General features: G+C 40.8%; 2 protein-coding genes across 2 annotated transcripts in view; both read left to right on the top strand.

Moving 5' to 3' along the window:
• Positions 1-9,875, top strand: part of LOC130927680 (gastrula zinc finger protein XlCGF57.1-like) — a 59,813-nt gene extending 49,938 nt beyond the window's left edge. The window contains exons 4-5 of the mRNA XM_057853642.1: positions 9,718-9,760; positions 9,859-9,875. Coding sequence (XP_057709625.1) covers positions 9,718-9,758 — 41 coding nt within the window. The 3' untranslated portion in view covers positions 9,759-9,760; positions 9,859-9,875. The remainder of the gene's footprint in view (positions 1-9,717; positions 9,761-9,858) is intronic.
• LOC130927694 (E3 SUMO-protein ligase ZBED1-like) overlaps positions 1-27,055 on the top strand; it is a 287,791-nt gene extending 260,736 nt beyond the window's left edge. Inside the window, exons 2-3 of the mRNA XM_057853666.1 lie at positions 26,743-26,856; positions 26,936-27,055. Of these exons, the coding sequence (XP_057709649.1) occupies positions 26,743-26,856; positions 26,936-26,947 (126 nt within the window). The 3' untranslated portion in view covers positions 26,948-27,055. The remainder of the gene's footprint in view (positions 1-26,742; positions 26,857-26,935) is intronic.
• The last annotated feature ends 209 nt before the right edge of the window (positions 27,056-27,264 follow it).

The raw sequence follows: 27,264 nt of genomic DNA, 5'->3' as shown, positions 1-27,264 counted from the left end.
GGCAAGCCCCCGGACCCCTTAGGGGGTCTGTGTTTCCCTTCGTATAGCGATTCTTGTGGGCTGGGCCGAGTCAAAGTCCAGGGCTGCTTTTTAGTCCCAGTCCGCCCCTGAGCAATAATGTTAAAAGAATGTGAAAAATGTTCCAGTGCCACAGTAGGGTCCGTAACGGAGAATAAATTATTCATATTTGAGGCAGACACATCCGTAATAAAGTTCTGGAGACTAAAATGTTTGTAGTTTCGTGTGGAAATTAACTGAGAATGGGATTTGGGCATTTTAGTGTTTCGGATGCAGGCAATGGGACAATGGTCACTGATGTCAAGTGGAAGAACTCCAGATGGAGGGTAATTATGAGGTCTGTAAAAATGATATCAATTTAAGTGGAATGGAGAGGGGTTTTTTTAAATTTGGTCTGGTGGGTTTAACTATTAGTTGAGCTAATGGCACAATTCTTTAATATATTAGAGGTGTCAGAGAGCCAATCCAGATTTAGATCACCCATGATTATTAATTCTGAGTTGATGTATTTTGAGAGAATCTTACCAATATCATCGAGAGTGTCAACATGAGCAGAGGGGGGGGCGATATATACCAGTAATGACTACATGAGTGTTATTTCCAAAACACAAATCCAGAGCAATATATTCGATTTTTTTAATGAACGGCAGATGATGAAAGTTTATGCATAGTGAGACAATCCTTTACATAGATTAAAACTCCACCTCCCTTGCTTTTTCGGTCACACCTGAAAATAATATAACCATCAATGCTCAATTCATTATTCGATATTTTGGAAGACAGCCAGGTTTCAGACAGAAGGAGGATGTCTGGAGAGGTTTGATGAATTAACACATTAATATAATCCATTTTTGGGAGCAAGCTTCTAATATTGAGGTGTAATAGGCCAAGTCCGTGGGGTGGTTTATAGTCATGAGATGTAACAATTGAAATGTGGTCTAAGGTGGTGGTAACAGAAAGAGCGACAGATACAGCAAAGATGGAGGGATATATTAAGTTGTTTAGTGACGCACATAATGGTCGACTGCTGTGTCTGGGTAAGCGATCAGAATTATGTATGACTGTTATGGTGTTAAAACCAGACTGTGAGGGTGATTGAAGAAGGCTGAGATTTGGAGCCCGAGCCATATTATTTGATATCCTGCATACTAAGGGGCGAATGGGAGAGCTATGTGTATGGTACAAAATGACAGGATTTTGAGACAATGAATGACCGACAGCATAATGGAACGGACTCACGAAACATCAGTAGAGCTGCAGAGCATTGGAAGATTTAAGAGCCAGTTGCATATTGATAGAGAGAAGACGTGATCCGCGGTATTTTGGGTGTTGTCCATCATGTCTGAAGAGGTCTGGGCGGTGAAGAAAAGTGGTAAAATTGTCCACAAATTGGATCCCAAGGGTGAAACAGTATGCTTTCAGCCAAATATGTAATTGGCGAGCTCGGCTGAATTTTGCATCGCCAAAGCAGGGGGTGGGAAGCGGGCCGGAAATGACAAAACGACGATCAGAATTGGAGAGGTAATCAATGAGGTTCCTGAAGTCAGCTTTAAAGGGGATGTTTTGGCAAAGGGGGTGTGAGACATCAATAGAACCGTTATGTGCCAAGATAACAAATATTGATAAAGTTAACAAAAAAATCAATCACATTAATGAGCAATTATCGAAAATGACGAACATTCCCGAAAGTGTTCCGGAAACAGCCGAATGGGGCGCCGACGTCACGACAAGTGATTGACAGTCGAGGCGGAGCCAGGTGCCATTGTTTTTTAACGACGAGAGAGTAGCGTTGGGGTTTGTTTGACGAAAACATCTCAGAAATGGTTCAAAACTGCTGTGCTATGTGGTGTACAAATAGTTATTTATCGGAATATAGTATCCATGAGTTCCCGAACGCGAAAAAAAAAGCTGGACTACGCAGAAGATGGGTAAAGTTCGTCCGTGCAAAGAGGGCTAATTTTCTAGACACAGCCTCCGGCACGCTTTTCTGGGGTGCGCATTTTCCACCTGAAAGCTTCTCGAACTATGGACAAGTGAAATCGTATTTTGCTAAAGGATTGCTGCTCAAAGGAGATGCGGTGCCAACCAGACACGCGCAGCGACCTAAATGTCCCAAGATATCAAGAAAAAGGATGGTGACTAGCAAAGGAGGCTAATGCTAAGGAAAGGTTCAATATTTAACAGCCGTTTGGGAGGATCGGGTAAAGAAACTTACCGGCACGGGCCCAAAGACTGGGCCCGGAGAGGTCATAGGAGTCGGGTAAGCTCTGGGTTCCTCCGCGTTGCACGGTTTGACTTGATCTGAAACCGATGTCTTGCCTGCATACTGTATTACATGATCCATTCTATATGACTTTCACAAATATGTTTATATTAACTGATTGAATTGAACTGTCTTTTTCATTCCCGCACCAAAAAACCATCGGTCACCTTTTTACATTCATTCAAATTTCAACACTCAAAAAACTGATCCAAGCCCTTTGATGTAACACATTCAATTTTTGTTTGATTTGTTACAACAAATCTATTATATACGAAATATATTTACATTTCATAGTGTCAACGTAATAATTTCATTTTCACATTCAGAACTCAAAATGAATGTGTTTCATTTGAATTGGGACCGCCGATTGCGCATGTGCAATGCTACGCGCGCTTCGCCTCTGTTCATCCGGTTTGGACTTGCTTTTTCACTTTTCACCGACAACTTCTTTCGGCACAGCAGCGGGGTTACATATACTTTGCAGAGACGCTCAAAGGTGTTGAAAGCCCACTCATTGCTGAGTACGCGATTATGTAATATTTTTAACAACTTGCTGTGAAAAGACCGTGAAACAAATTTCACCGTCAGTGAAGTCAGACATTGCGAGTTTAGCTACCTAGCTATGCTAAACTACACGAGGGAGAGTTTATATAAATTGTGGAATATACCGGTCAAGTTGTACGGTTTCGGCGTAATTTGTACAAGTGAGCACTGATTTTTAAATGTGTACGCCGTACGTTCAAAACCTGTCCGTTTTTCGTGCATTAAAGTGATCCTCTGATTTAAATACATGTGGGCTCTAATAAACCACAATTGTTCTCTTGTACTAAAATATGTTGTTAGAAACACATATAATGTTAAATCAATGGCAATATTTTATAATATTCAGTCCATATTTTGACCGTTAGTTGACGCCATGGTTTGCGGGCTCGCAGTGATGACGTCAATGGCATCTTTCCAAATGTGTAGCGTGTTCAACAATTGCTTATTGCTGCCTAAACTCGCGAAGTAAAATGCCACGATGCGCTGCTTTTGGATGCAATTTCCAGTCAAATGGAAAAAGGGGGAGTGAAGTGAGTGGTCAAGGTGGAATTATTTTTAGTGAATAAATGTGCACAAGTGGAAGCTTCTCCCCCTTTTTGGTCCCTGTATGCATGTATCCGACCCACCTTGCGTTACAACTGGCGCCCGAACATTTTTCCTGGATCCTCAGTCAAGTAAGGGTCCCATCGCGTCTGCAATAATGGTTTTGGATCCAGAGGTTGCGCTAGACATTTTCGTTGTCTGTCATTTTGACTGACAGGGTCATAAAAATCCGGTCATAATCTATTTTTACCAGTCACTGAAATTTTTAAAATGATAATGATGACATATTCAATAGTATTTAGTTTTCATTCATTTTAAATTTTGTAACGCTTGCTTGGCGGCGAAAAATTAGACACTGAAGTTGTATTTTTCTCCCTCTTTTTACTCTGCTAACCGCCAACAACACCAACAAAACAACTCCACTCCCAAAGAAAAAGAGGCAACCATATAGACCCCAGTCACCAACGTCACACAATGATCTTAATTGTGGTTGTCAGCCCAAAATCTTCTAAATATATATTAAATGCACATCTTACCAGATATAAAATGACTACTACATAGTCTGTGGTGATCGTTTGGTGCCCCGATTTCTTGTCGAATTACAGCAGTCCATCTCGCTCTCCTCTTCGGTAATTCCAGCTCCAATAGCATATATTTAAAAATGCTACCGTTCACAAGTTCGTAGTTGGATCACGGCGATCTCGGCGAACCACCGTCACAATTCCTGCCTCTCTCGGCCTCTCCTGGGAGTCGAGCTGTCATCATCATTGTGGAACGCAAACTATATATGTTTGATATATGTCCATCAACGTACAAGTCAAGTTGTCTTCTCTTTTATAACAGCATTTCCCAGCTGTAAACAAACGAATAAAAACTTGTAACACTTGGATATATGCGGTGCATTCAAACACGATTAGCAACAGGCGGCTAGCAGCAGTAGCAGAAGCTAGTTGTTGTAAAAATGATTAAACTTCGTAATTACAATCATCATCGTAATATCAATAGCAAAGGCAACAAGTCGTTTCATGCGCCAGATTTTAGGTTTCGTATTTTTAGAGCACATTACCTTCCATAACAGCGGGGGCATGACTGCAGGAGCTGTCAGTTTTGTCCATCTCCTTATGACGAGTACGAGCACCCATGGTTTGGAAATCGACATGGTACGAAGCATGGAGGCCTTGGCTTGGTTCTCCACCCGCCTACATCAAAACAACATTACCGGGATCTTGTATAAAGACCTTCCAACTTCGATTCCACCGCCATTGACTTCAATGGTAAACAGGCGGAAACGGAAGGGGAAGGAAGACATAAGGAAGTAAACCGGTACCTCGAAAACTTGTCTATACACAGGCGGCAATCTAGTCCACCAATTGGATCACGGGCTGGCACACCGGGTGCACCAATAAGAACCTCGCGTTGATGTGTCAATCACGGTGCCGCCGCCAGACCCCGGTTAAGCTACAATATTCTGACAGAATAGCCAACGACGTCATGCATTAAGAGAGACAATAGCTAATTAATGTGCCACCCTGTGGTCTGGGGTGTGAATTGCAACCTGTCAAAATGACTGACGGACTTCAGTTTTTTCCGTCACCGTTTTAAAAAACCGGTCAACGACGGAAAATTTCCGGTTAACGCGACCCCTGTTTGGATCTGTCCATTTATTTTTATTCGTCGGTCCCACAGCGGCTTTTCGGATCCGTCTATTTTGTGGAATCGACGGCCTAATCGCGGCTGCGATATTGCCATGGGATCGGTATAATTCCTGGATCTTCGAGCGAGTAAAAAACGCGGATTTGGATTAGTATTGCTATCTTTTTTGTTGACTATTCTTCGTGGGAGTTTTCCCCAAATAATACTAAATAATGAAAGCACTATGGCACGCTACAATGACGACAGTGACTCTGATGTGGACCTTTTCAGGGAATGCATGTTTGCGTACTGCTGAGCTCCCGAGTGAAGAGTGGTCAAGGTGGAAATATTATTTTTTGAGAATAAATGTGAATAAGTGGAAGCTTCTCCCCTTTCTGGTACTTTTATACACGTATCCTAGCTACCACGCATTACAATGTACAAGACCTGGATTACACAAGGTGTGCTCTTTGGCCTGTACAGTATGTAAGGCACACGACAGCTCTGGATGCTAACAATCTACATAATTATATTGGGAAAACGTTTGAAAATGCAATATGCTTACCTTGAATATCTGCACACAAAAAAACGGAGTTCCCGAATCCCAACAGCATGCACTCTCGCTCCCAACCGGAGTTCCTAACTTCCCAACAGGACTCCCTCGCATCAACAGTTTTGCCCAACTTTTGTCTTATCAGGTATTTGCTGCACGCATTTTTCCCTGAAGCTCGTCTTGTGAACGACCGACAGTGCTGTCCTGCTTTTCACTTTTCAGATCGTGTTCAAATTGGAAGGGTAGAACTGACGACATGTTGGGAAAGCTAAGGAGTGACAAGCTGGAATTTCGGCATTCGGGGCCAATGACGTCACGCACTGCGACGTAACAAGAATGGCGACCTATCACTTAAAATAATTTTACAAGCTTTATTAAAACAAAAACATTAAGAGGGGTTTTAATATCAAATTATTATAACTCATACTAACATTTATGTTTTAAGATTTACTTGTCTCAAAAATAGAGGATCCCTTTAATTTTTATTTTTCACCTTTTCACCGTTTGGATTTCATCAGTTTCGGCAACGAGACAATGTGCGTTACTACTAGTGTTGCACCGATACCATTTTTTGGCCCCGATACCGATACCTGGCTGTGCAGTATCGGCCGAAACCATACCGATACCACCCCATTTATATATATATATATATATATATATATATATATATATATATATATATATATATATATATATATATATATATATATATATATACACCCCCCCCCCCCCCCCCCAAAGAGCTACATAATTGGATGTGAAATTATTGCTATCAAGGCTTTGTCAGGCTGTTGCTTACCTTTGCAAAATAGGAAAAAGACTAGTACAAAGTATAATACTAGCCCAACAGTAAGAAAGTAAAAATAAATTCATAATAATAAACTGAATGAACTGAGTAAATTTTTTTAAACCTCTCAAAGGCCAAACAGTGCAACTTTCATGAAATTATTGTCACATTCTGCTGCTGGTTAGATTGTGTTTTGTTGCTGGGCTGTTAGTGGGGGCGTTCCTGACGTCGCACCTGAATCCAAAGCGTGCTCATCAACGCAGCATTCAAGCATGGGTGATCTCAGAGAAGGCTGCCGAGATATTTGCCTGCTGATCGCCATTCGACATCTCGCACTATAGTCTCGTTACATTTGCTTGTTACGCCCCTGCATTGGTTTTTTTCTGTTAGTGTGCTGCACTCGTTTGTAACCTCTACCCTGTGCAGGTATTTCAGTGTTTTTATTTTGGCTTTTTGGCTCGCTGCCTATCGTCTTAGTCAACCTTCGAGTTTGTAGTATTGAGCTCTGTCGATCTGCTGTCACGAACTCCTTTTGTTATTTCTACTATCCCCAATCGCGTGTTATTTTTTGTTTGCAATCATTAAACCCTCGTACGTATCCCCCGCTTGTTGTCCGCTTCGAGGTCCAACCTTGTTTCCGCATTTGCGGAAGCTAACAATTATAAGTAATAACAATTGACCACAGAATCCCGTCTCTCCATTAGCCTGCTTTTTTCGGGATGGGGGGAGTCCCTTATTTCTATTTCTGAAAGGTGGCAACCCTACTTGGAAACAGTTCCCAAATTACTGCATTTCTTTAAGTAAAAGACAAAGTAAAGTTGACGTAGTGAACTTACCAGAGATTGTTGCACCGGTCCAGCGCCATTACTCTGGATTAGAGGTTAGATTTTGTGCCCGAACCCGACCCGACATCCGGGTCGGGTCGGGCCCACAATTTAAGCATTCACGTTCGGGTCAGGTCGGGTCGGGCCGCCATGCCGGACTAATAAATTATTTTTAAAAAAAAAAAATGGAGAGCAGGCTCTCTGTATTGCGCTTTTGCTTGTGCGTGTGCACGAACGCCGTGGCGCCGGCCGCTTTTTCTTCTTGTCCTCCCGCTGTACCTTTTGCGCACGGCCGAGGCGCCGCCCTCTCCTGTTCCCTCTCCTTGTCAGAGAGGCGCGTCCATGTGAGAACAATATCCCACACACTCAGAAATATGTTTAACAAACTTTCCCAGCGTTATTTCGTTGTGTGAATGCTTTGATAATTCTCAAAAAAATATGTAGATTATTTAAACATTAAGAAAACTTGCGTTTTTTTCTGCCAACTCGAAGAAATGAAAATAAATTGCTGCTGCTGCGTTTTTTCCGCGTCACTCAAAAAAAAAAAAAAAAAAAAATCGGGTTTTTCGGGCTCGGGCCTGCAAATCTAGTTAAGTGATCGAGCTCGGGCCGGGTCGGGCCTCAATACCAGCGGGCCGTGTCGGGTCGGGCTGGATTTTTTAGGCCCGAACTAGGCTCTACTCTGGATAGCAGTCCTGCTCTTGCAGGCTCAAACTCGTTGTGTTCGTTCATGTTTCGTCTTCAAATGTTTTATCAGGTTAGAGGTATTGAAACTGGCCGATTTAACTCCACATCTCGAAACTTTCAGGCCGCAAATCTTGCATGCAGCCATTGCTTTTAATCGACGGGATTTGTATTTTGAAATATTTCCCGACCGCTGCCATTTCTCCTGGTTTATTTTTCCCCTTCATATGAAAAAGCGCCCTTTTCATTGGTCAGGAGTGGCTATTGGCCCATTCTCATTGGTCTGAAGCAGGCCAATAGCGATAGCTGCTTGGTGTTCACATGTCATCACACAACACAGGGACAGAGTGTAGTGAGCGCCAGAAGAAAAAAAAGGCTGCGGTCAAATGTTATAATAATGGACCGGTAAATGGTATCGGCGCCGTCTTTTTTGGTACTCACCGATACCACCATTTCGGGCCAGATCGGCGCCCCCTGCCAATACTAGTATCGGTATCGGTGCATATTTAGTTACTACGTTGGTTGAATGGCATGGGAAAAGTCAGAGACACAGAGAGGGAAGAGTGTTTGTTGTGACGCTGTAGCAAACTCGATGCAAGGCTAGGTGGCTCCAATATTTCCTGACTATAGCCGACAGCCTACATCTGCGCCCACTTGATGCTACGTTAGCATATCACATGCATATAGAACTACATGCGAAATGACAGACTCAGCAGCCGCCATTTTAAAGCAGTAGAACTTTATATCTAAAATACTCCTAAATCTGCAAAATCTTGACTTGAATCTATCTTTAAATGATGAAACATTTTTAAAACTTTCACGTCTAAATGAAATGATCAATAAATGACTTCCAAACATAGCAAAGGTTACTATGTCTTTTGTTGTTGTTTTTTTTAAATGAAAAAAACAACAACAAAAAAAACATGACACAAGTAATACAAGTTACTTTGCCAATTAACTAATTACTCTTACATTCAGATAACTGAGTTACTAACTCAATTACTTTTTGGGAGAAGTAATTTGTAACTAATTCAAAAGTAAGATTAACAGCACTGGTCATAAAAATGAAGTCTGCAGAATGAAAAGTGACGAAAGCGGAGATTTTATTCTGCCAATTTGTTGCCGAACACAATTTGCCCGCAACTATTGCTGATCACTTCTCAGAATTAGCAAAAGAAATGTTCCCTGACTCGAAGATTGCATCGGTTCAGTAATTTTATCAATTGACCTTTTAATTTATAATTGGACACACCATCGAGCTACCTTCAAGTCAAACTGAATTGCGAAATGAAGTGCAGCCATCAAGACATGATAAAAATTGCCAAAAGTTCAACTTACGATTATAACAAAAGTCACTTTTAATTTTAGTAATATTGATGTAGCTGTACATATTGATTGTTCTTTGATTGCTCCAGGTTATATGTTAAAATATTACCAATAAATTCATATTATTTTAAAAATGGAGTTATATTTTTGTTTCACATTGTACGCTATATACAACGCTACATACGTCACTATTTGTAAGATTGCCAACGGCCTTGGGTTGACAGGTATTGGAATGCGACAAATGGCATCGGCACTCTTGAACCTTGCATAATCTATTATATCGTGAGGCTAAATCTATTTAAGGCATGAGGCGCATATTCCATCCAACGTTAGCAGAGTGTGTGCAAGAAAAAAAAAAAGGGATCATATGCCCGCTTCTTTGCTGTGGGGTCTTGAGTACCTTTGGGTACCCTATATTTTCTACATTTTATGTGGGAAAATAATTTTAAACTCGGCAAATGCTCTCATGAAAAGTGGTCTGCTTGGTGTAATTATGAGTATCCCATCACTTGCAGTGAAGATGCCATATTTGTCTTTTTTCCAGTTTCATACAGCTCCAAGGTACTGGGGGCAACCTCTCAGTGATTGTAAGTAATGGATTGCCTACTTAATACTGGTATATGATCTGTGCCATTGACACGTGTTCAGTTTTAATTGTTGCAATTGTCTTCATTCTTTTTTTCAGGATAATTAATATGGAAGTGCAAAGAATGCAGTATCGAACTAGCTAGCAGGTATCTGTTGCTGCAGCATTTCAGACAGTCACACGGGCATTTTAGGGGCAGTTATCGCTTTCCATGTCCATACACAGATTGCCCTTGTACGTATAATACATGGAGTAAGCTATTAAATCCCACATACAAAAGTCATGCTAAACAGACAACTCCATAGCCATTAGAAGTATCTACATTCCAGTGTCATTTGTGTTCTTGTAGAGAACTAGCAACAGAAAGAGATTTTTTTCAGCATTTAAATGGACATCTCAGGCATAATGAAACAGTTCCATGTGTTTTTAGGCTGTACATTTAAAACCAACATGTACAGTACATTTAACACACACAAAAACAGGAAACACAACATTCATCCGAAGACTTTCAAGCAAATGTAGTCCGTGCAAGCAATAATTTACATTAGTTAGATCATTCTGCCGATGAGTCCATAGACACAGATCATGAATACGAAACACTAAGTTGTTTTGATCCCGAGGAGTCACAGCTGAGAAATTATATTGAAGAGAAAATTGCATGTATTTTACTTAAGTTGGAAAATATTGTACACGTTCGAAAGGCTGTTATTGATGAGGTCCTCTCTGATCTTCACTTTATAATAAATACAGAATCTTTGCCTTTTACAAAAGCTACAGTTTCTGGTGTATTTCAGAGCCATAATCTACAAGTTGAAGATTCAGTCGTTGATGAGCTTTCCAATGTTATATGTAAAACTAACCAGTTAGGTATAGCTATTGCAAAGGATGGCCCTCTTGCTACTGCATATAAACGTAAGGAATACTATACCTCTCAATTTAAGGTTGTAGAGCCAGTCGAATATATACTAGATGCCCAAAGGAAAAGGACATGTCTGGTTTTGTATTTTTGGAGATGATCAAGGGCAATTTTGTCACAGAGCAACAGCAAGAGTTGTAATAGAGGTATGTACCTCTATTACAACTTGCTGATTAAGTTTTTTCTTGTCTGTAGCTGCTCATTTAAAGAAATATTTTACAGCTGGAAATATTGTGTTTTCATAACACTAGAAAATAGGTGCTACATGAACAAAGAAAATGGGCTGTGGCATTTGCTTTTGTCTAAAAGGGAAGAGGGAAAATCTGCTGATAAGAATGCACTTCAGTGCACCATCCAAAAAACACCTCTTGCAAATTGAGTGGTGTTTGATTGACACAAAAATGGAAATAGAAATGCATCTGTCCTAGAACCAAAACCAAATGGTGGGCAGTTTGTCCTTGTAGATCTGCAACTCGCCTGATAATGATAGCAGTCTGGTTTAAAGTTAACTATTCCTTTAATCTCAGTAAGAGGGAGGCTTGAAGTAAGGAGGTGAATGCTTGAAAACCTACCTAGTGCAGCTATAATTTTCACAATTGAATGTCTTTTACAATTTGATTATACAATTATTCTTATCACACGACAGCCCAAAAAGCCATTGATCTTAAGACTGCTCTAATCCCTGCGCCATCATCACAATATGTTTTTATTTGTCACCGATGTTTTAGGGTGATGACATCAACATAAGGGGGGAGTGCATCCTGAGATGCCTTGTCGTCTATGTCAACGAAGACCCGGATGTGTTTTTCAAGGAAGTAAGTTTATCACAGTTCTTTCTCATGTAGTATAATTGTAACGCATACATATCGCTAATGTAAACATGCAACGCAAAAAAATACTGTCATCTTTTTCTATTTTTACTGTATTTCCTGACTTATGGCACCTCTATTTTACTTGACAGAAAATTACTTCAACCTAATGATACAAAGTAGTCACTGTATACACTGTCAATTATCAAACAAAGATAGACAGTACACGCAGACACACCTACCTTTGCAAGTGGGGATGGGTTTAGTTTCTCACTCCTGAGTTTTTCTATGGTAGATTAAAAAGGGACCACTGCAATGCCATGGCTTAACCACTGAAAAATGTTGGCCATAAAGCTGCTAACATTATGTTGCCACCCAGCTCTTTTACACTGCTATAGCCTTGGCTCTGACAGCTCCAGTTTCAGGCATTGATGGAGCTGAAGCTGATCGGGCTCAGTTCACTGTCATCCATGTTGTGTGCCTCAGATTCTGGAGGTGAAAACAAAGTCCACCTCTGAGGAGTGGTCTGTGGAATCAGTGACCTGAGAGTCTGTGTCTTTGTCCATTTCTATTTCATCTGTCATGTCAAGTTCTTATTCACACATCTGCACTCTGTCCGGTTTCAGCTCCTCCTCTCCCTGTTCTGTCAGTGTCTGCCCACTTTTTAAAGCATTTTTCAAAAGTATGCAAAAGGTGATGTTAGGTTCTGACCACAGGGGTTAGTTACTCTATAACAGGGGTCGGCAACCTATGACACGCGTGTCAGCACTGGCACGCGAAGGGTTAACCAGTGACACGCGAGCGCATGGCAAAATAATTTAAAAAAAAAAAAAAAAATTTTTTTTTTTAAACCTGAAATTAAGACATTTTTAGTTGCACGCCCTGTTATTCAGGGCTTTACAGGAGCGTCCCTCCCGACCCCTCTGCCTATAGCGTTATTTGCGAACAATTATGGATTTTGAGCACACTTCCAGCTCTTCAATTTCTCGATTCCTGCGCTCGTCGTTTTTTTTTTTTTCCCTCTGCGCGCTCAATTCTGCGCGCTCAATTCAGCACCCGCTACTAACGTGTCACGAAGCCAACCAGTCAGAGAGCTGGTGGAAGTACACAGTGTTACCAATCTGCACTTTTTGGTACTGTTACTCCAAGCCCCAGCGTGGAGGCCGGCGGGCCAGTAAGCGACTAGACAGCCGGCGAATCGCCGGCGTCCGCGCCGGGAGCCCCGTCACTTTAACTTTGAATTGAGATCCCGATGTCACACCCTCGCCCCGGCGCGGAGGCCGGTCGCTTAAGATACGGGGCTGTACACCTCTGTCCCGGCGCATCGCAACACTCTGGTTGGACCCCGATTGCCAGCCGTCAGGTCAGGGCAGCGGGTGAAGCGATGCTTGCACTGTAGTATGGAGTGGACCGGCGATTAACATGGCTCGTTGCCGTCGATTCGTCCGGTGCTTACTTCGGAGAGGTGCCAATGTGTATAAAAACACTGTGACGCGTTGGATGGCTTTTTACTGGAGACTTTTATTAAACAAAACAAAAACCAGCGGGGGACACAGCCTCTTCTCTCCTTTTCACGGCGCTCTCCGCTCCCTCTCTTTTTCTCGCCCAGACGCCCAATTCGTCTTCTACGCTTAACTAGCAAGCCGATCATATTGTAGGGGACAGCGGCCCCTTGGGGATACCGGTAACAACTGGTTGCCTGGTTACTTCTGGTAGCTCTTTTTGTGCATTATGCCTCGAGAGAGTTGTGTGTCGCACAACAAGTGTCAAACGCCACTACGAGACAAAACATGAAAATTCATAGAAAGCAGGGCCAAGGAACACATTAAAGTAGGTATCTTTTATATTTGTAATATAAAATATAAAATTGTGCATATAATTCACTGTTTAAGTTGCTAGTGAACAAGACAAAATGTAAGAGTCGGCTGTTCTGACTTTGAAGGCTCTCTGTACTGTGAGAGACCTGCACTGAGAATCACACCTGTTCCCCTTTGCGTGCTGGGGTGTGTGTGTATGTGTGTGATATGTTTGCATAAAATGGTGCAGCTGTACAGCTGTTATTACTGTTGCACTTATTTTCAAGTTTTGATATTTTCGACAATATGCACTAGTTTTTAGTTAATTGATGAAGACGAATGGTAGTTATACAAATTAAATGTATGTCCATGTTTTTTTTATTTGGAGTAAAATTACAGCTCTGCTGAATATAAAAATTCGGATGCGCGTCATTAATCTTGGGGTGGCACACTGATTGACAAGAAAATTTGAAAGTGGCACTCCACACCAAAAAGGTTGCTGACCCCTGCTCTATAATATTGTGACTAATCTAATTCTGTGCTTCATTGATGAAAAATACTATGAAACAGCCAATGACTTTAAGAAAAAACTGATGTGTGCATCAGAAGATTCTGTGAAAGCCTGAAACACCACTATCACTAACCATGGCCAGCTATCTTAGGTCAAATGTTGAAGGCAACAGCCGTCTTAAAATTGGCACTTGTTTTGACCAAGAAAACTGATGAACTGTTGCTTTAAACTACTCTATGTAACTGTGCATTTATATTTTGTATATGATTTTCTGTTTGTTGATTAGCATTTTACTTAAATTTGTTTTCTGTGTTCAGTCATCTGCTGCCGAGGATGCAGGGAGAGACATCACCACCACAGTCATGGGGATTTACATAGTCAAAAGAGATGGACATGAAGAGCCAGAGGATGTGGGGATTGTGATTGAGGGCAATAAAGTCCTCAGAGGTGTTGGCAGTGTCATTACAGGGTTCATTCTGTTGTTTGGGCTCATTTATGCCCATGACCTAGCCTTTCCTGAAAAGCTGAATTACACCTTTGAATTCATCCAAAAAATCATAATGGACATGGATGGACACAAGCTAAATGCAAAAATACAGCAGCTGAAAATCAAGCTGTTTTCATAACTGACGGACACTGTGTTTAAACCTTCAGTGACAGCGTTGATGATGTTCTAAAAAATGTGAATGTTTTCAGGTTCTGTATTATTGTTCTACATGTGTGTTGTACATGTAAATTTAATATGTGTTTGCAGGCGTTACTTATTGTACTTTATGGTAATGTTTCATGTTTAATTGGAGCTGGTTATACCATGCCTTTCAAATATTGTACTTGTATTATTGTTGTACTAGTACTTGTGCTACTTTGTTTGAACCACTTTTGAAGTCAGATTACATTTCTAAATGTGATAGGTCATGCACTGTCTTCATCATAGAAGAAAAAACAAGAGAATGTTTTTCATCATTATTTTGATGAGTTCCATGTTTATGATAAGTATACTGTAAATTGGGATGCGTTTTTATTTGTTTTGAATAAAAACACTAACCAGATGTTGTGTTCTGTCTGATATAAGGGTTAAATGAAGTATGAAAAAAATATTTTAGACTATATTAATTTGAGTTAAACAAATGTAAATAAGTTTAGGCCAGTTAAAGTACAAATTTTATTTTGGCTGTATTTGATAAAACTGAGTTGGACGAACTCCATTAACTCATACCACATGGAGGTACTTAGTTTGAGTTGGGGCTACATAAATTTAATGGATGGAAATCCTGCCCAAAATTTATTTGTGTTCATCCAATGAGTTATGTTTTTCAGTGTATGTAAGCGTGGAATTGTATACAAACTTAACTTCAAATGCTGTGAGAAAGAAGCCTTTTTCCTGTTGTATAGACCCTACCCACGTGACGTCACAACTCCTTCCTCCTGACTCGTGCCGCCCAATTGTTCGTCAACACATCATGTTTACCTGTTACGGCTACGTACATTCCTCCTATTTACGACGTGTTTTTCTGCTCGTTAACATTAATAATCAAAATGGTGAAGGCGTGTGTGGCGGTCGGTTGCAATAACAGAGAGATAGACGGAGAAGACGGAGAGACTTGAAGTTCTATCGGATTCCGAGAGACCCGGAGAGAAGAGAGCGAGATGGGCTGCTGCAATTCGATGAGAAAACTGGGCTCCAAACGATTACCACAGATTATGTAGTAGTCATTTTATATCTGGTAAGATGCATTTAATATAAATTTAGAGGGTTTGGGAATGACAACCACAATTAAGATCATTGCTAGGCTAATCGCCGACAACATACACGTATGTATGCAGTGAGAGTGCTATCGCTAAACCATATAAACATTAAAAGCCCTAACTCCATTGACAAACGACATGAAATACATTAGACTTGACAGTGGATTTTAGCAATAACAAAAGATTTTGAATTGAAAATTTCGTAACCTACCTTTCCAAGCACAAGATAGATTCCTGCCGAATTTTCGTGGACGAGGACCTGTTTCACCCAACCAGCAACGAAGTATTTATAAGCCTCCAAGCTCTTAAAGTTTTTCAAACTTTCGTGAGAATAGGCTGATTTTGTGTGGACACGATAGTTGTATATATCAGGGTAGCTAGCAGATGTCAGGCAAATACGGCGGAGACAGTGGGTCGAAAAACATCGATTTAGGCATCAAATATGGATCTAGCGAATGGATAAACTGAAGCTTTTCCACATAACGCCTTTTATGCAACGCATCAAGTGAGTTTACGGCATCCGAAAGCACCGGGTCTTCCATGAAATGCATTATAAATTGCTCGATCAATTGAGACCATTGATAATACAGACACAAAATGATGGACAAGGGGGCGGAACCATACAGCGAGCACATGATTTTGTGACGTCGGTGGGTAGGGTCTATAGAACCGTGACTTGTGTGTACCGTCACACTCCTAACATATATAAATTGTCAATATGCGGTTAAGGCTTATCTCCCCTCTTCTGTCTTTGCTCTAGTTGTTTTGATTTAAAAAAAAAAAAAAAAAAAATCTTGCGGTTTATGGATACGTCATTCAAGAAAAGTTTAGGGCAAGTGACTATTTTTGATAATAAAAGAAAATATATTGTAGCATCTACAAGGACAACACCCCCTTGGTGATGATAATATATACTCAACAGGAAAACAGTCCATTATTTTCAATTAATTGTACCCACTGGAACGCCACAAACTGTTTAAAAAAAAAAAAAAAGTTTCCCGAGCGTTTAAGATGACACTCGCCATGATAATTACTAATGCTTGCGAGAAGTGAATGCTATGCTAACGCTCTGAGCCACCTACCATCGTGTTTACAACGGCGTCACATCCCCTTCCCCTCATCGGCTCTGCTCTCTACGTTTCTCTCTCGTCATTCAACCAAATTATTGCAACGCGCACCTTCATGTCCTCAGTAACGGTAACAACGTTGCAAAGATTGGAAAAGTAATTAATTAGATCACAAAAATAATTGCCGTTATTCTCTGACGCCGTTATTAACAACGCTGGTTCTGACTGAGAAAATCAGCTGCTTCTTCAAAGACTTCCCGCTCCGTGGCCGTGCTGAAACCTGACACCACATTGTCTGCCGAAGTCTAGGCTCATTTACAGTGCTGCTCGAAAGTCTGTGAACCCCACAGTGATGGTCAGATTTTTTGTAAAAAAAACTAAAATTATTAAATGTTAAGTTATACCCAAATCCACAATACTGACATTCCAAATAATGGACTGAAACAAAAGAAATAGTTATATTGTCATTCTTTATTTAACAAAAGTGGTTGATTTAAGAAAAACTCAGATATCATGTGTGCAAAAGTATGTGAACCCCTTCAGTTAATAGGATATTGCGCCTCCTTTTGCAGAGATTACCTCAACCAAACGGTTTCTGTAGTGACTAATCAGCCTCTCACATCTACTTTGGGGGATTTTTGCCCATTCTTCCTTGCAGAACGCAGTCAGTTGAGAGAGGTTTGATGGGCGTCTGGCATGAACTGCTCGCTTCAGGTCCCGCCACAGCATTTCAATGGGATTTAGGTCAGGACTTTGACTGGGCCAGTCCAGAACACGAATCTTCTTCTTTTTCAGCCATTCCTTGGTTGTATTGCTGGAATGCTTTGGATCATTATCATGTTGCATGATCCACCTTCTGCCAAGCTTTAACTTCAAAACAGATGGCGTCAGGTTATGTTCTAGGATTTGACAATATTCCTCAGAATTCATGATTCCCTGGACTATGTGGAGTTGTCCAGGTCCTGAGGATGAAAAGCAAGCCCAGATCTTGACATTCCCACCTCCATGCTTCACTGTTGGGAGAAGGTTCTTTTGGTGGTATGCAGTGTTGACTTTTCGCCAGACATGGCGGTTTTGGTTGTGACCAAACAGTTCAATTTTGCACCTACATCAGTTGATGAAAACTCTTTTTAATTTAGTCTCGACAACACAACTGTTAAAAAAACAAAAAAAAAAACTACTGAATTGATTGATTAGGAAATCAGGTTGAAATAATAGAAAATTCCAAAATGTTGAGGGGGTTCACAAACTTTTGAGCAGCACTGTACATACTAACAGCGAGTTGATGTTTACTGGGGGCTGTGTGCGCTTTTCTGTGATCAATACACACACAGTGGAGGGAAAGAGAAGTAAGAACTGATGCTATATCGTCTTTGTGTCCCCCCTCTACTACAGATTAATATGTTATCTTTTAATGTATTAATTTTGTGAGTAGCATAATTTTCGCACTATAAGGCACACCTGACTATAAGCCGCCACCCACCAAATGTGACACGGAAATGGCATTTGTTCAGAGATAAGCCGCATTGGACTATAAACCGCAGCTGTCCTCACTGTATTATGGGATATTTACACCAAAAGATATTAACTGGTAATGCTTTATTTGACAGCGGCATCATACGACTGTCATAAGACCAAATGAACCACCATGACACTTTGAACCAATTGGTTGCAAAGCTTGCTTCAAGAAGCTTCATTTGGCCATCAGTGCACCTTTGGGGGAGAGTCAACCTCTTCTGCCACCTGCCGTCAACACTGTTCTCATCCAACATGCCTCCTAGCATGCATTGCAGCGCTCCAGATGTAAATAACAACCAAAATTCATGGTCTGGGCTAAATATTTCTTCAGTCACTCTTACAGTTGTTTCATTTATTGTTATGTTATTTGTAAGGTTTTATTTGACATTGGCACCATATGACTGTCATTAGACAATCATAACTATGATATGACACTGTCATGAGCATTAATGAATGCTTATAACAGATGTCATTAGCGTTATCCGGCAAATTATCTCACTTTCGAATGGATGTAAAAGATCCAAACTGGACATAAATGGTGTTCATGACAATTTGCCGGATGACACCTAACAATGTCATAAGCATTCAGTAATGCCCATGATAGTGTCGTGTCATAAATATGACCGTCCTATTACATCACTGTCAAATAAAGTGTTACGAAATACCATAACAAGCAATTAATTAAACAACTACAACAGTAACAATAAATAATTAGCACAGAACATGAATTTTGATTGTTATTCACATCTGTAGCGCTGCAATGCATGCTAGGAGGCATGTGTTGCCGATTAACCCAAATAAATCAACAAATAAGCCACATTTGGGCTAGCTTTATCATATTTAGATCGGTAGGAGCTGTCCCATTACGTAAAATCCAGTTTTAGCTATGTGTAGAGCATTCATTTAGCCACATTTGGGCTAGCTTTATCATATTTAGATTGGTAGGAGCTGTCCCATTACCTAATATCCAGTTTTAGCTATGTGTAGAGCATTCATTTAGCCACATTTGGGCTAGCTTTATCATATTTAGATCGGTAGGAGCTGTCCCATTACCTAATATCCAGTTTTAGCTATGTGTAGAGCATGGAAAAATATACAACCATGTATCGCATTCTAATAAAAAAAATCACGATGCTGGACTTACCACTCACTCTCCCGTTCGTGAAGTGTCGAGCTGTCAATTGGCGTCATGACGCCATCTGCTGTGTCAAGTAAATCGCCGTCATCTGACGCCTCAGGTTCAAACATGTATGGATTAATTGTAGTTCATTTTCCTGGGAGCCTTTGCCATCGGTAGCGTCACGAAAGAGCGATCCTGAATGGTTACCTTTGGTGGAAATATCACTGACATCGTTGTTGCTGCTATGTTAGCTGTGGGTAGTCTTCTGTTGCCTACGTCACACTTCGGGGTTTGCAAAGGGACCATTAACGGAGTGCAAAAAAACTAAAAAAACGCAAATTATCCTTACAATTACGTGTTGATAATGTCATGGTTGTTTCGACGAACTTGTCCCAAGTTTATATTCATAAAATTACACCAAAATCCGGAAAGGTCTTCAGTTGCCCTTTAAATTTGTTCAACCTGAAAGGAAGACAACACAAAGACCTTACATAGGGTTAAAAAAAAAAAAAAAAAAAACTCAATCAGTGTAGTAGGAGTTCCCAAGCATCCTGCAGATAGAAGAGGATGAGCTCCAGGAAGCTGTACAGCGGTGTACCATCAGAATAATTGAACACAGTGACGGCAAAGATGAAAACGACAATGTCTTGGTGCTATTCAAGATCTTTTTCAACCATCTGGAAGACTGATTTACCTTTTCTGTGGAGATTGTTGACGAACGAGAGTATGTGGTATTTTCTCAATAATAAAAATGAATAAAGTTCACTACATTACATTATTGCTGCTTTTCCTGGAGCAGATAGTGCTCAATAGTTTCTGAAGTAGTTAATTAGGAACTTGTAGAGCGAGCACCCTTATGAATTTAAGTAGCAAAATGTTTATGATACATTCAATTGTTATTAAGCTATATTCATGTTTTTAAAATGCTAAAAATATAAGGAGGACAGCAATTTCTAATCTTCACAATTGGAGTAAAACCACATACTCATTACTACATAAGTGGCATGGTTCATTGTCAACCTGAAAAATAACAGACAAAAGTGCACAATGCATGTGTCACATGTGATTAAACCTTTATTTCATGAATGTGTATTTTCATTTTGATGTACTGGCCCGTGTTTCTTTTGTTATGAATAATTTTGGGATATATGCTTGTGTGTGTGCGTAAGGCAAATTAGCCTGACTAGATAATTTCTAAAATGAATTAATTAGTAGTATTTTTCAGGGTTTGAAATTACAGCCATTTTTGTTACATATGTGCCAAAAATGTAATATGTGTGATTAACATGTCACAAGGTCACAGCCTATAGACCCTACTCACCAACGTCACAGAATGACGTGTCGCTGTATCCGGCCGCCATATTGTCCGTCATTGTTTATCCGTATTCTCAATGGTTTCAATTTGTCGTGCAATTTATAGTGCTATTCATGGAAGCCCCGGTGCTTTCAGTTGCTGTAAACTCATTGGATGCGTTGCATAAAAGGCGTTATGTGGAAAAGCTTCAGTCTATCCATTCACCAGATCCATATTTGATGCCTAAATCGATATTTTTCGACACGCTGTCTTCGCCGTCTCTGCCCGACATCTGCTAACCTGATATCTACAACTATCTTGTCCACAGAAACTCAGCCTATTCTCACGAAATTTTGAAAAACTTTAAGAGCAGCACTCTAAGCAACATTACCCCGTGTAACCCTTTACTTCCAATTTTCTAAAATGGCGACAATCAAAAAAAGAAAAAAGTTGACTGCGATGGCCGACGCTTCAAGGATGGGTGGATATTGGACTATTTTTTCAATAAAATACGCAACAACTGTGTCTGCCTCATTTGCAAAGAGACAGTCGCTGTTTTCAAAGAGTTCGGTGTAACGCAATATTACCAAACAAGACACGCAGACATGTACAACATTACAGGGAAGATACGCAGCGAGAAATTAGAGCAACTTGAAGCTAGTTTCATTTCACAGCAGCAGTATTTCGCAAGAGCCCGAGTGTCGAAAGAGAACGCCACAAAAGCGAGATTTTTGAAATTATGAATTTAAAAAATTATAATAAAGCAAATGTGACACACAGAAGGGCTTGCTAAAATGTGTTTAAATATATTGTTCTACGTAAATCAGCCAAGGTAGCCCCCCGCATTTTTACCACACCAAATCTGGCCCCCTTTGCAAAACGTTTGGACACACCTGTTTAACTGATGATCCGGTGACGAGGCCAGCTTCTTTCACTTGGTACCAGCTAAATATTTTTCAAAAAATAATGACGGCGGAAGAAATAAACATCTTGAATTTGAAACTGTATGTTGTCGGCGATTAGTCTCGCAATCATCTTAATTGTGGTTGTCAGCCCAAAACCCTCTAAATATGTATTAAATGCATCTTACTAGGTATAAAATGACTACTACATAGTCCGTGGTGATCGTTTGGTGCCCAGTTTTCTCATCGAATTGCAGCAGTCCATTAGTGACGGGATCTGTCGTTCACTTGAGTAAACGAATCCATTCCGGTTTGTTCAGTAAAAAGATTCGTTCAAACAAATCGTTCAACGAATCGTTCGCCCCCCTCATCTCCCTCCCCGCCCAAATGAATCGTTCGGTTAGCGAACGGGAAGTGACGTTGCCGAACGAATCACCAAAGACCGCTTCGCAGTATAACTGAACGGGAAGTGACATTTCTTGGTCCCTCCCTCTCTTGCACACAGGCTCCTCATTGACCGCTCATCGTAGTTTCAGAAATGAGTGACAGGCAATATCATTCTGCTTTCACAGACAGCCTCGTCTCCCTCCCGCTGCTGCAAAAGCGAGGGAGAACTTCCGCGTCGTCTGTCCTAGTTCTATGGGCTCAAAGTCATGGCTCGTGCTTGCATTTCGATTTAGGACACGGTTAAACATTTTCCTTTTGTGGGGGGAGTGGGGGTTTGGGGTCGGAGGCGCACGGACTTTCTTTAGCATGATCTTGATCAAATATACAATGCTGCTGCTACCAGCCAACGCAGCATGCTTGCTGTCACGAAAATAAAAATAAATCGAAAGTTTAATTTCTAAATATGGAACGACCAACACATCATATTTACCTCTCGCTCTGTTGTATTTTTGTTTTTATGCTCATCACTATTATTTTTGGTCACTATTGTTAAAACTAAAGTGTAAATAGCTTGTTGTCAAATGTGCTGCTCTGAAATAAAAACAATACTACATTTGATATTTGACAGTTTAATTGCAAATCAGTATTAAGATGATCGTATTGAATTTTTGCAGTGGTATTAATAAATAAAAAAATCCGGTCAGCTCCCCTGTCGTCCCCTCATCACAGATCGTCAAATGCTGACGAGAAATAATTGTTTGCTCTTTACGATGTCGCCTTTCTACTCTCATTAGTCTGTTAAGAAAAATGTAGACATATTGCGACATCTCCCGTGTCCGCGTGCGTTGTTTTTGGGCGCTTGAGTAGCACAAGATGGATGGATTGACATAATTTGTCAAACCAACCAACACCCGACAAGCTCTGACACGAAAAAAAAATAAAACAGTCGGAAAAAATTGACATGTATATAATTTCATTGCAAATCAGTATTATGGTGATCATACTACATATTCTTTTTTTCTGTGCACATATTAGGTTAATATCGCTGCCATGAAGCCTCCATGTGGTGACGGTTCTCTGCCCCCTTCACTGCCGTCACACGACCGCAGCTCAGCTTTTGCTTGCCTCGTAGCTACCCGTGTTTTAAATTACTGTAAATTTGATAGTATGTCGTCATAGGCAGTCACGAGTCTGTTGAGAAATGTAGTACACTAAACCATGCTCGCTAGATTTGTGTGGTGTTTTTGTCTGTTTGAGCAACATTTGATAGGCTCCACGTTAACAAATATGTGACAAAGTCATTTCCTTTCATTTTTTGACTCGTTCACCGCATAGTCATTACTGGAAAGTCAAGTTAGCAGCAAGCTAGGTCAGGAACCGGAGGACCGAGTCACTGAACGGGAAGTGACAAAACTCAGGCTTGCCCGCCTGCCTGCACGCTGGCTGCTTATTGGCCACACGTGGAAGTGAGTGACAGACGCACTGATTCTGTTTCCGCTCCCTCCCCTGCCCGCGATGAGGCTGGCGTCTGATTGGTCATGTGCGATGTCAGAAGACGCTGCCGCTTGCTCAACGCCTTCCCACACAGCGAACAAGCCCCAACTCCATAGGACCAATCAGTGCAGATGGTGATTAGTTCGGTCTCGTTCACCCAAACAATTCGTTCAAAAAGAACGAATCGTTCGCGACCGATACAACACTACAGTCCATCTCGCTCTCCTCTCCGTGTCTCTCGGAATACGGTAGAACTTCAAGTCTCTCAGTCTATCTTCTCTGTTACTGCAACCAACCGCCACACACGCCTTCACCATTTTGATTATTAATGTTAACGAGCAGAAAAACACGCCATAATAGGAGGAATTTACGTAGCGGCAATGCGTAAACAGCCATATTGTCCCTCAGCTCGTCGGGTTTAAGCATTACCGCTACGTAAATTCCTCCTATTATGGCGTGTTTTTCTGCTCGTTAACATTACTATTGTCCTTCCCGTTTTATTCTTGAGCAGGAGGATTCCAAATGTAGTTGTGGATGAATATTTTGTTTGTGTGTGGATATGTCTGTCACTCAACACAAAACATTTTTTCAACACAATGGGAGTATGTCATACTCCAATGTGAAACATTTAAACTGTTCAGATCAACCGGACACTCAGACTGCCATTCTCTGTGTCAAGCAGCTGAACAAGACAGTCTTATTAAAAAAAAAAAAAAAAAAAAAAAAAAAATGATGGAACCAGTCTGGCAATCATACATAAAACGATGCTGCCATCTTTCGGCCAAATGAACATGCTTGGGGATATGAAAACAGGAGGTTCTTTACACAACTCTTGCCATAAGGTTGCATGTAAACTGCACGAACTGCATGGAAGACAAACTTTGCATTTCTATATTAGCAAACGGGCTATGAATAATAACGGCATGTACCATGTGAGCTGCAACTGAAGGGGTGAAGGACAGTATGTTCAGAACAAAGTCATTCACGGGGGTTTTCTACACAAACATATACATTAGGGTGTGAAAACAAAAGGAAAAAATGATATATCACGATACTTTGTAGCCCAAAAGGTTATCGATATGCTCCCACCAACAATTGATACATATGTAGTGGCCGGAAATGGCACACGGACACAATAATTTAATATATGCAGGTATGTTCCGAATAAACTGAACAAGAGGCTAGGACTGGATCAAAACAATGTGTTTATTTTGAATAAAAGAAACAAAAGACAAACTGGAAAGTGCCTGTGCAGAAAATCCTTGTTAGTGGGGCTGGTATAATTTAAAAGCAAACAATTTTAATAATCAGTGGCCTGCTAAAAAAAAACACTGCAACACTACAAAGCCACTTTAGTTAAAATCACAGCAAACGCCAGCCCCACAAACCCTATAAATTGCACAATCCCATTAACTTCATAAACAAATAAATAAAAACTATAAACTCGTAAGATACTAATTAGAAAAGGGAAAAAACAGTGACATGCCAGGGTCCTATCAGATTAAGCAGAAATCATTAAGGCATGTATATACCTGTTAAGTTGTAGAAATTGCAAATAGGGAGATTTCTGTTTGCCAACCCCGATGACGCACGCACGCGCGACAATCGCTAAGACAAAATGCAACCATTTTTTTTTCAAGTTCATTTTGGTCACAACACTTGTGTAAAAATTAACTACACTGTCAAAGAACCTATTTTTGGTGGCATCAGAGATAGTCTTCAACTTGCTTCATGTATTGTCTGGCATCATGTGATACTGCTATGTTGCCTGTGTCATGCCAGTTCTCCTTGTTCCTGTAATCAACATCTAGGATATCCTCAGCTTTCCTGATCACATCCATTTGCACAAATTTGGACATCAGCTTCCTCAGCAGCCTCTTCATCTCATCAACCATCACTCCAATTAGGGTTTCGTCAGACTAAATCAGCAAGATTAAAAACATTACATCATTTAGAAAATTAATCACATTTGTTTTTAAAAGTATCTTTGTCATGGCAGTTTTTTCGTAAGATACTAATTAGAAAAGGGAAAAAACAGTGACATGCCAGGGTCCTATCAGATTAAGCAGAAATCATTAAGGCATGTACACAAAATATTGAAATACATTGCTTAAATACCTCCTTGAAGAATTGAGGACACACACTTTGCTGATGAGGCCGAACAGGTGCCTGGATGCTAAAATTGAATGCCCAGATTAAGTTAATAACTGTGACAATTTCAAATAAAAGAAAATATTACCTTCTGCTGTCTATAGTGAGTATAGATCCACGGACGCCCCACGCAGCAGTCTTTGGCGTCCTCTCTAGCGCACCTGTGGTGAATTGCTCTCTTAATCGTGGGCTTGCCTCAAGAAAAGTGAGTCAGCGCCCCTTGCTGGTCGCTCTCTTTTTAAAGGTTCCCCTGGGGCACTTACGGCAATAAGGTTTCCCCCAAGGTCCTAGTGCCCATCCGGTTACACATAGTTTTAAAAAAGTGTCACTGTAAAAAAAAAAAATAAATAATAAAAATAAATAAAATAAAAAAGGACCAACAGGCTGCTGCCAAAATCTTCCATTAGAATAGTGTCTACGTTAGCTCACTAGCTGCCAGTGACGACGCTAGACGTCCAATTCATTTTGACTGGAATGGAAGTCTAGTTCCGTACTGAAATTTGAGCATTCTTTTATGGGCATTTACAGGTCACTTCCTGTTCATTTTAGGGCATTTATAGGTTACTTCCTGTTCATTATGAGTCACTTCCTTTTCATTTTGGGACATTTCTTAGGTCACATCCTTTTCAGTAACCCAAAATCAACAGGAAGCGACTCGAAAATATCCCAAAATCAATCGGAAGTCACCCGGAAATGCCGTGAATCTACATGAAGTAACGAAATCAATATGAAATGACTCAAAATGTTCAGGAAGTGAGCCACAATCAATAGGTAGTGACTCGTAAATATCCCAAAATCAACAATCAAAGCACATCTCAATGACTATCACAAGTCGACGTCCGATCTGTTTGAAGTGGGAGGGTAGCAGCGTTTGTTCATTCACAGCCATTCCTCCGACTTCAAACAGATTGCCTGTTAATGACGGTCAGTGGCAGCCAATGATTTAGTTTTGGGGCATCATTTCCTGTTGATTTTGGGGCCTGTCTGGGTCACTTCCTGTTTATTTGGAGGTATTTATAGGATCATTTCCTGTTGGTTTGAGGTTAGTGAGGAAGTGACCCCGGTAGGATTGCCACCTTTCAGAAATAGAAATACAGGACGCACCCCCCCGCTTGCGCCCAAAGCTGTACAGGCAAAAAAAAAAAAAAAAAAAAAGGGACAGCCCCAAAACTTCTGAAACGCATAGAAATGTATCTATTCATATATATTCCGTATTGGTTCAATATGGAAGGCAACATTTAATTCCCAATTGTTAGGGCTCCTTGATTACAGGCTGGAGACCAGACGGGGGGAAGCGACGACAGCTGCGAGCCATTAAAATCAGCCGCCTACAAAAGCCTGATCGTCGTTGCCACTCGTCGCCAGACCGACTCTTTCGGCATTCCCGTCAGTCACATTCAGCACTCAGGTATTTACCGACATACAGTATATGCTCCCGGCTAATCTGACCTTTGTCTCGTCCCAGGATTCTCCATGACTTCTCCCTGACCTGTACCGTTGCCTGATATCAAAGCTACACTTGCCAGCTGCCACCCGCCGTGCACGTGCGCTGCTGTGATCTTCTGCGCGCACCTGTCAATAAACCGTTGTAAATTACTGCCATCTCCCTTGTCTGCTTTGGGGTCCAACTCCGAGCACTACCCTAACACCAATTACGGATCGTTCCTTATTTCAAGGGACAGGTGGCAACCCTAGACCCGGGAATGACTCAAAATCGACAACAAAAACACCCACAAAAGACTGTGAATGCTCTTTTTCCTGTTTTGAACTCATTTTGGGGTACGAAATACGAAA

The sequence above is a fragment of the Corythoichthys intestinalis genome, chromosome 13, assembly GCF_030265065.1.
Source record: "Corythoichthys intestinalis isolate RoL2023-P3 chromosome 13, ASM3026506v1, whole genome shotgun sequence".
Taxonomy (NCBI): Eukaryota; Metazoa; Chordata; class Actinopteri; order Syngnathiformes; family Syngnathidae; genus Corythoichthys; species Corythoichthys intestinalis.
The sequence above is the reverse complement of the archived record's forward strand: the minus strand, read 5'-3'. Positions and strand labels throughout refer to the sequence as shown.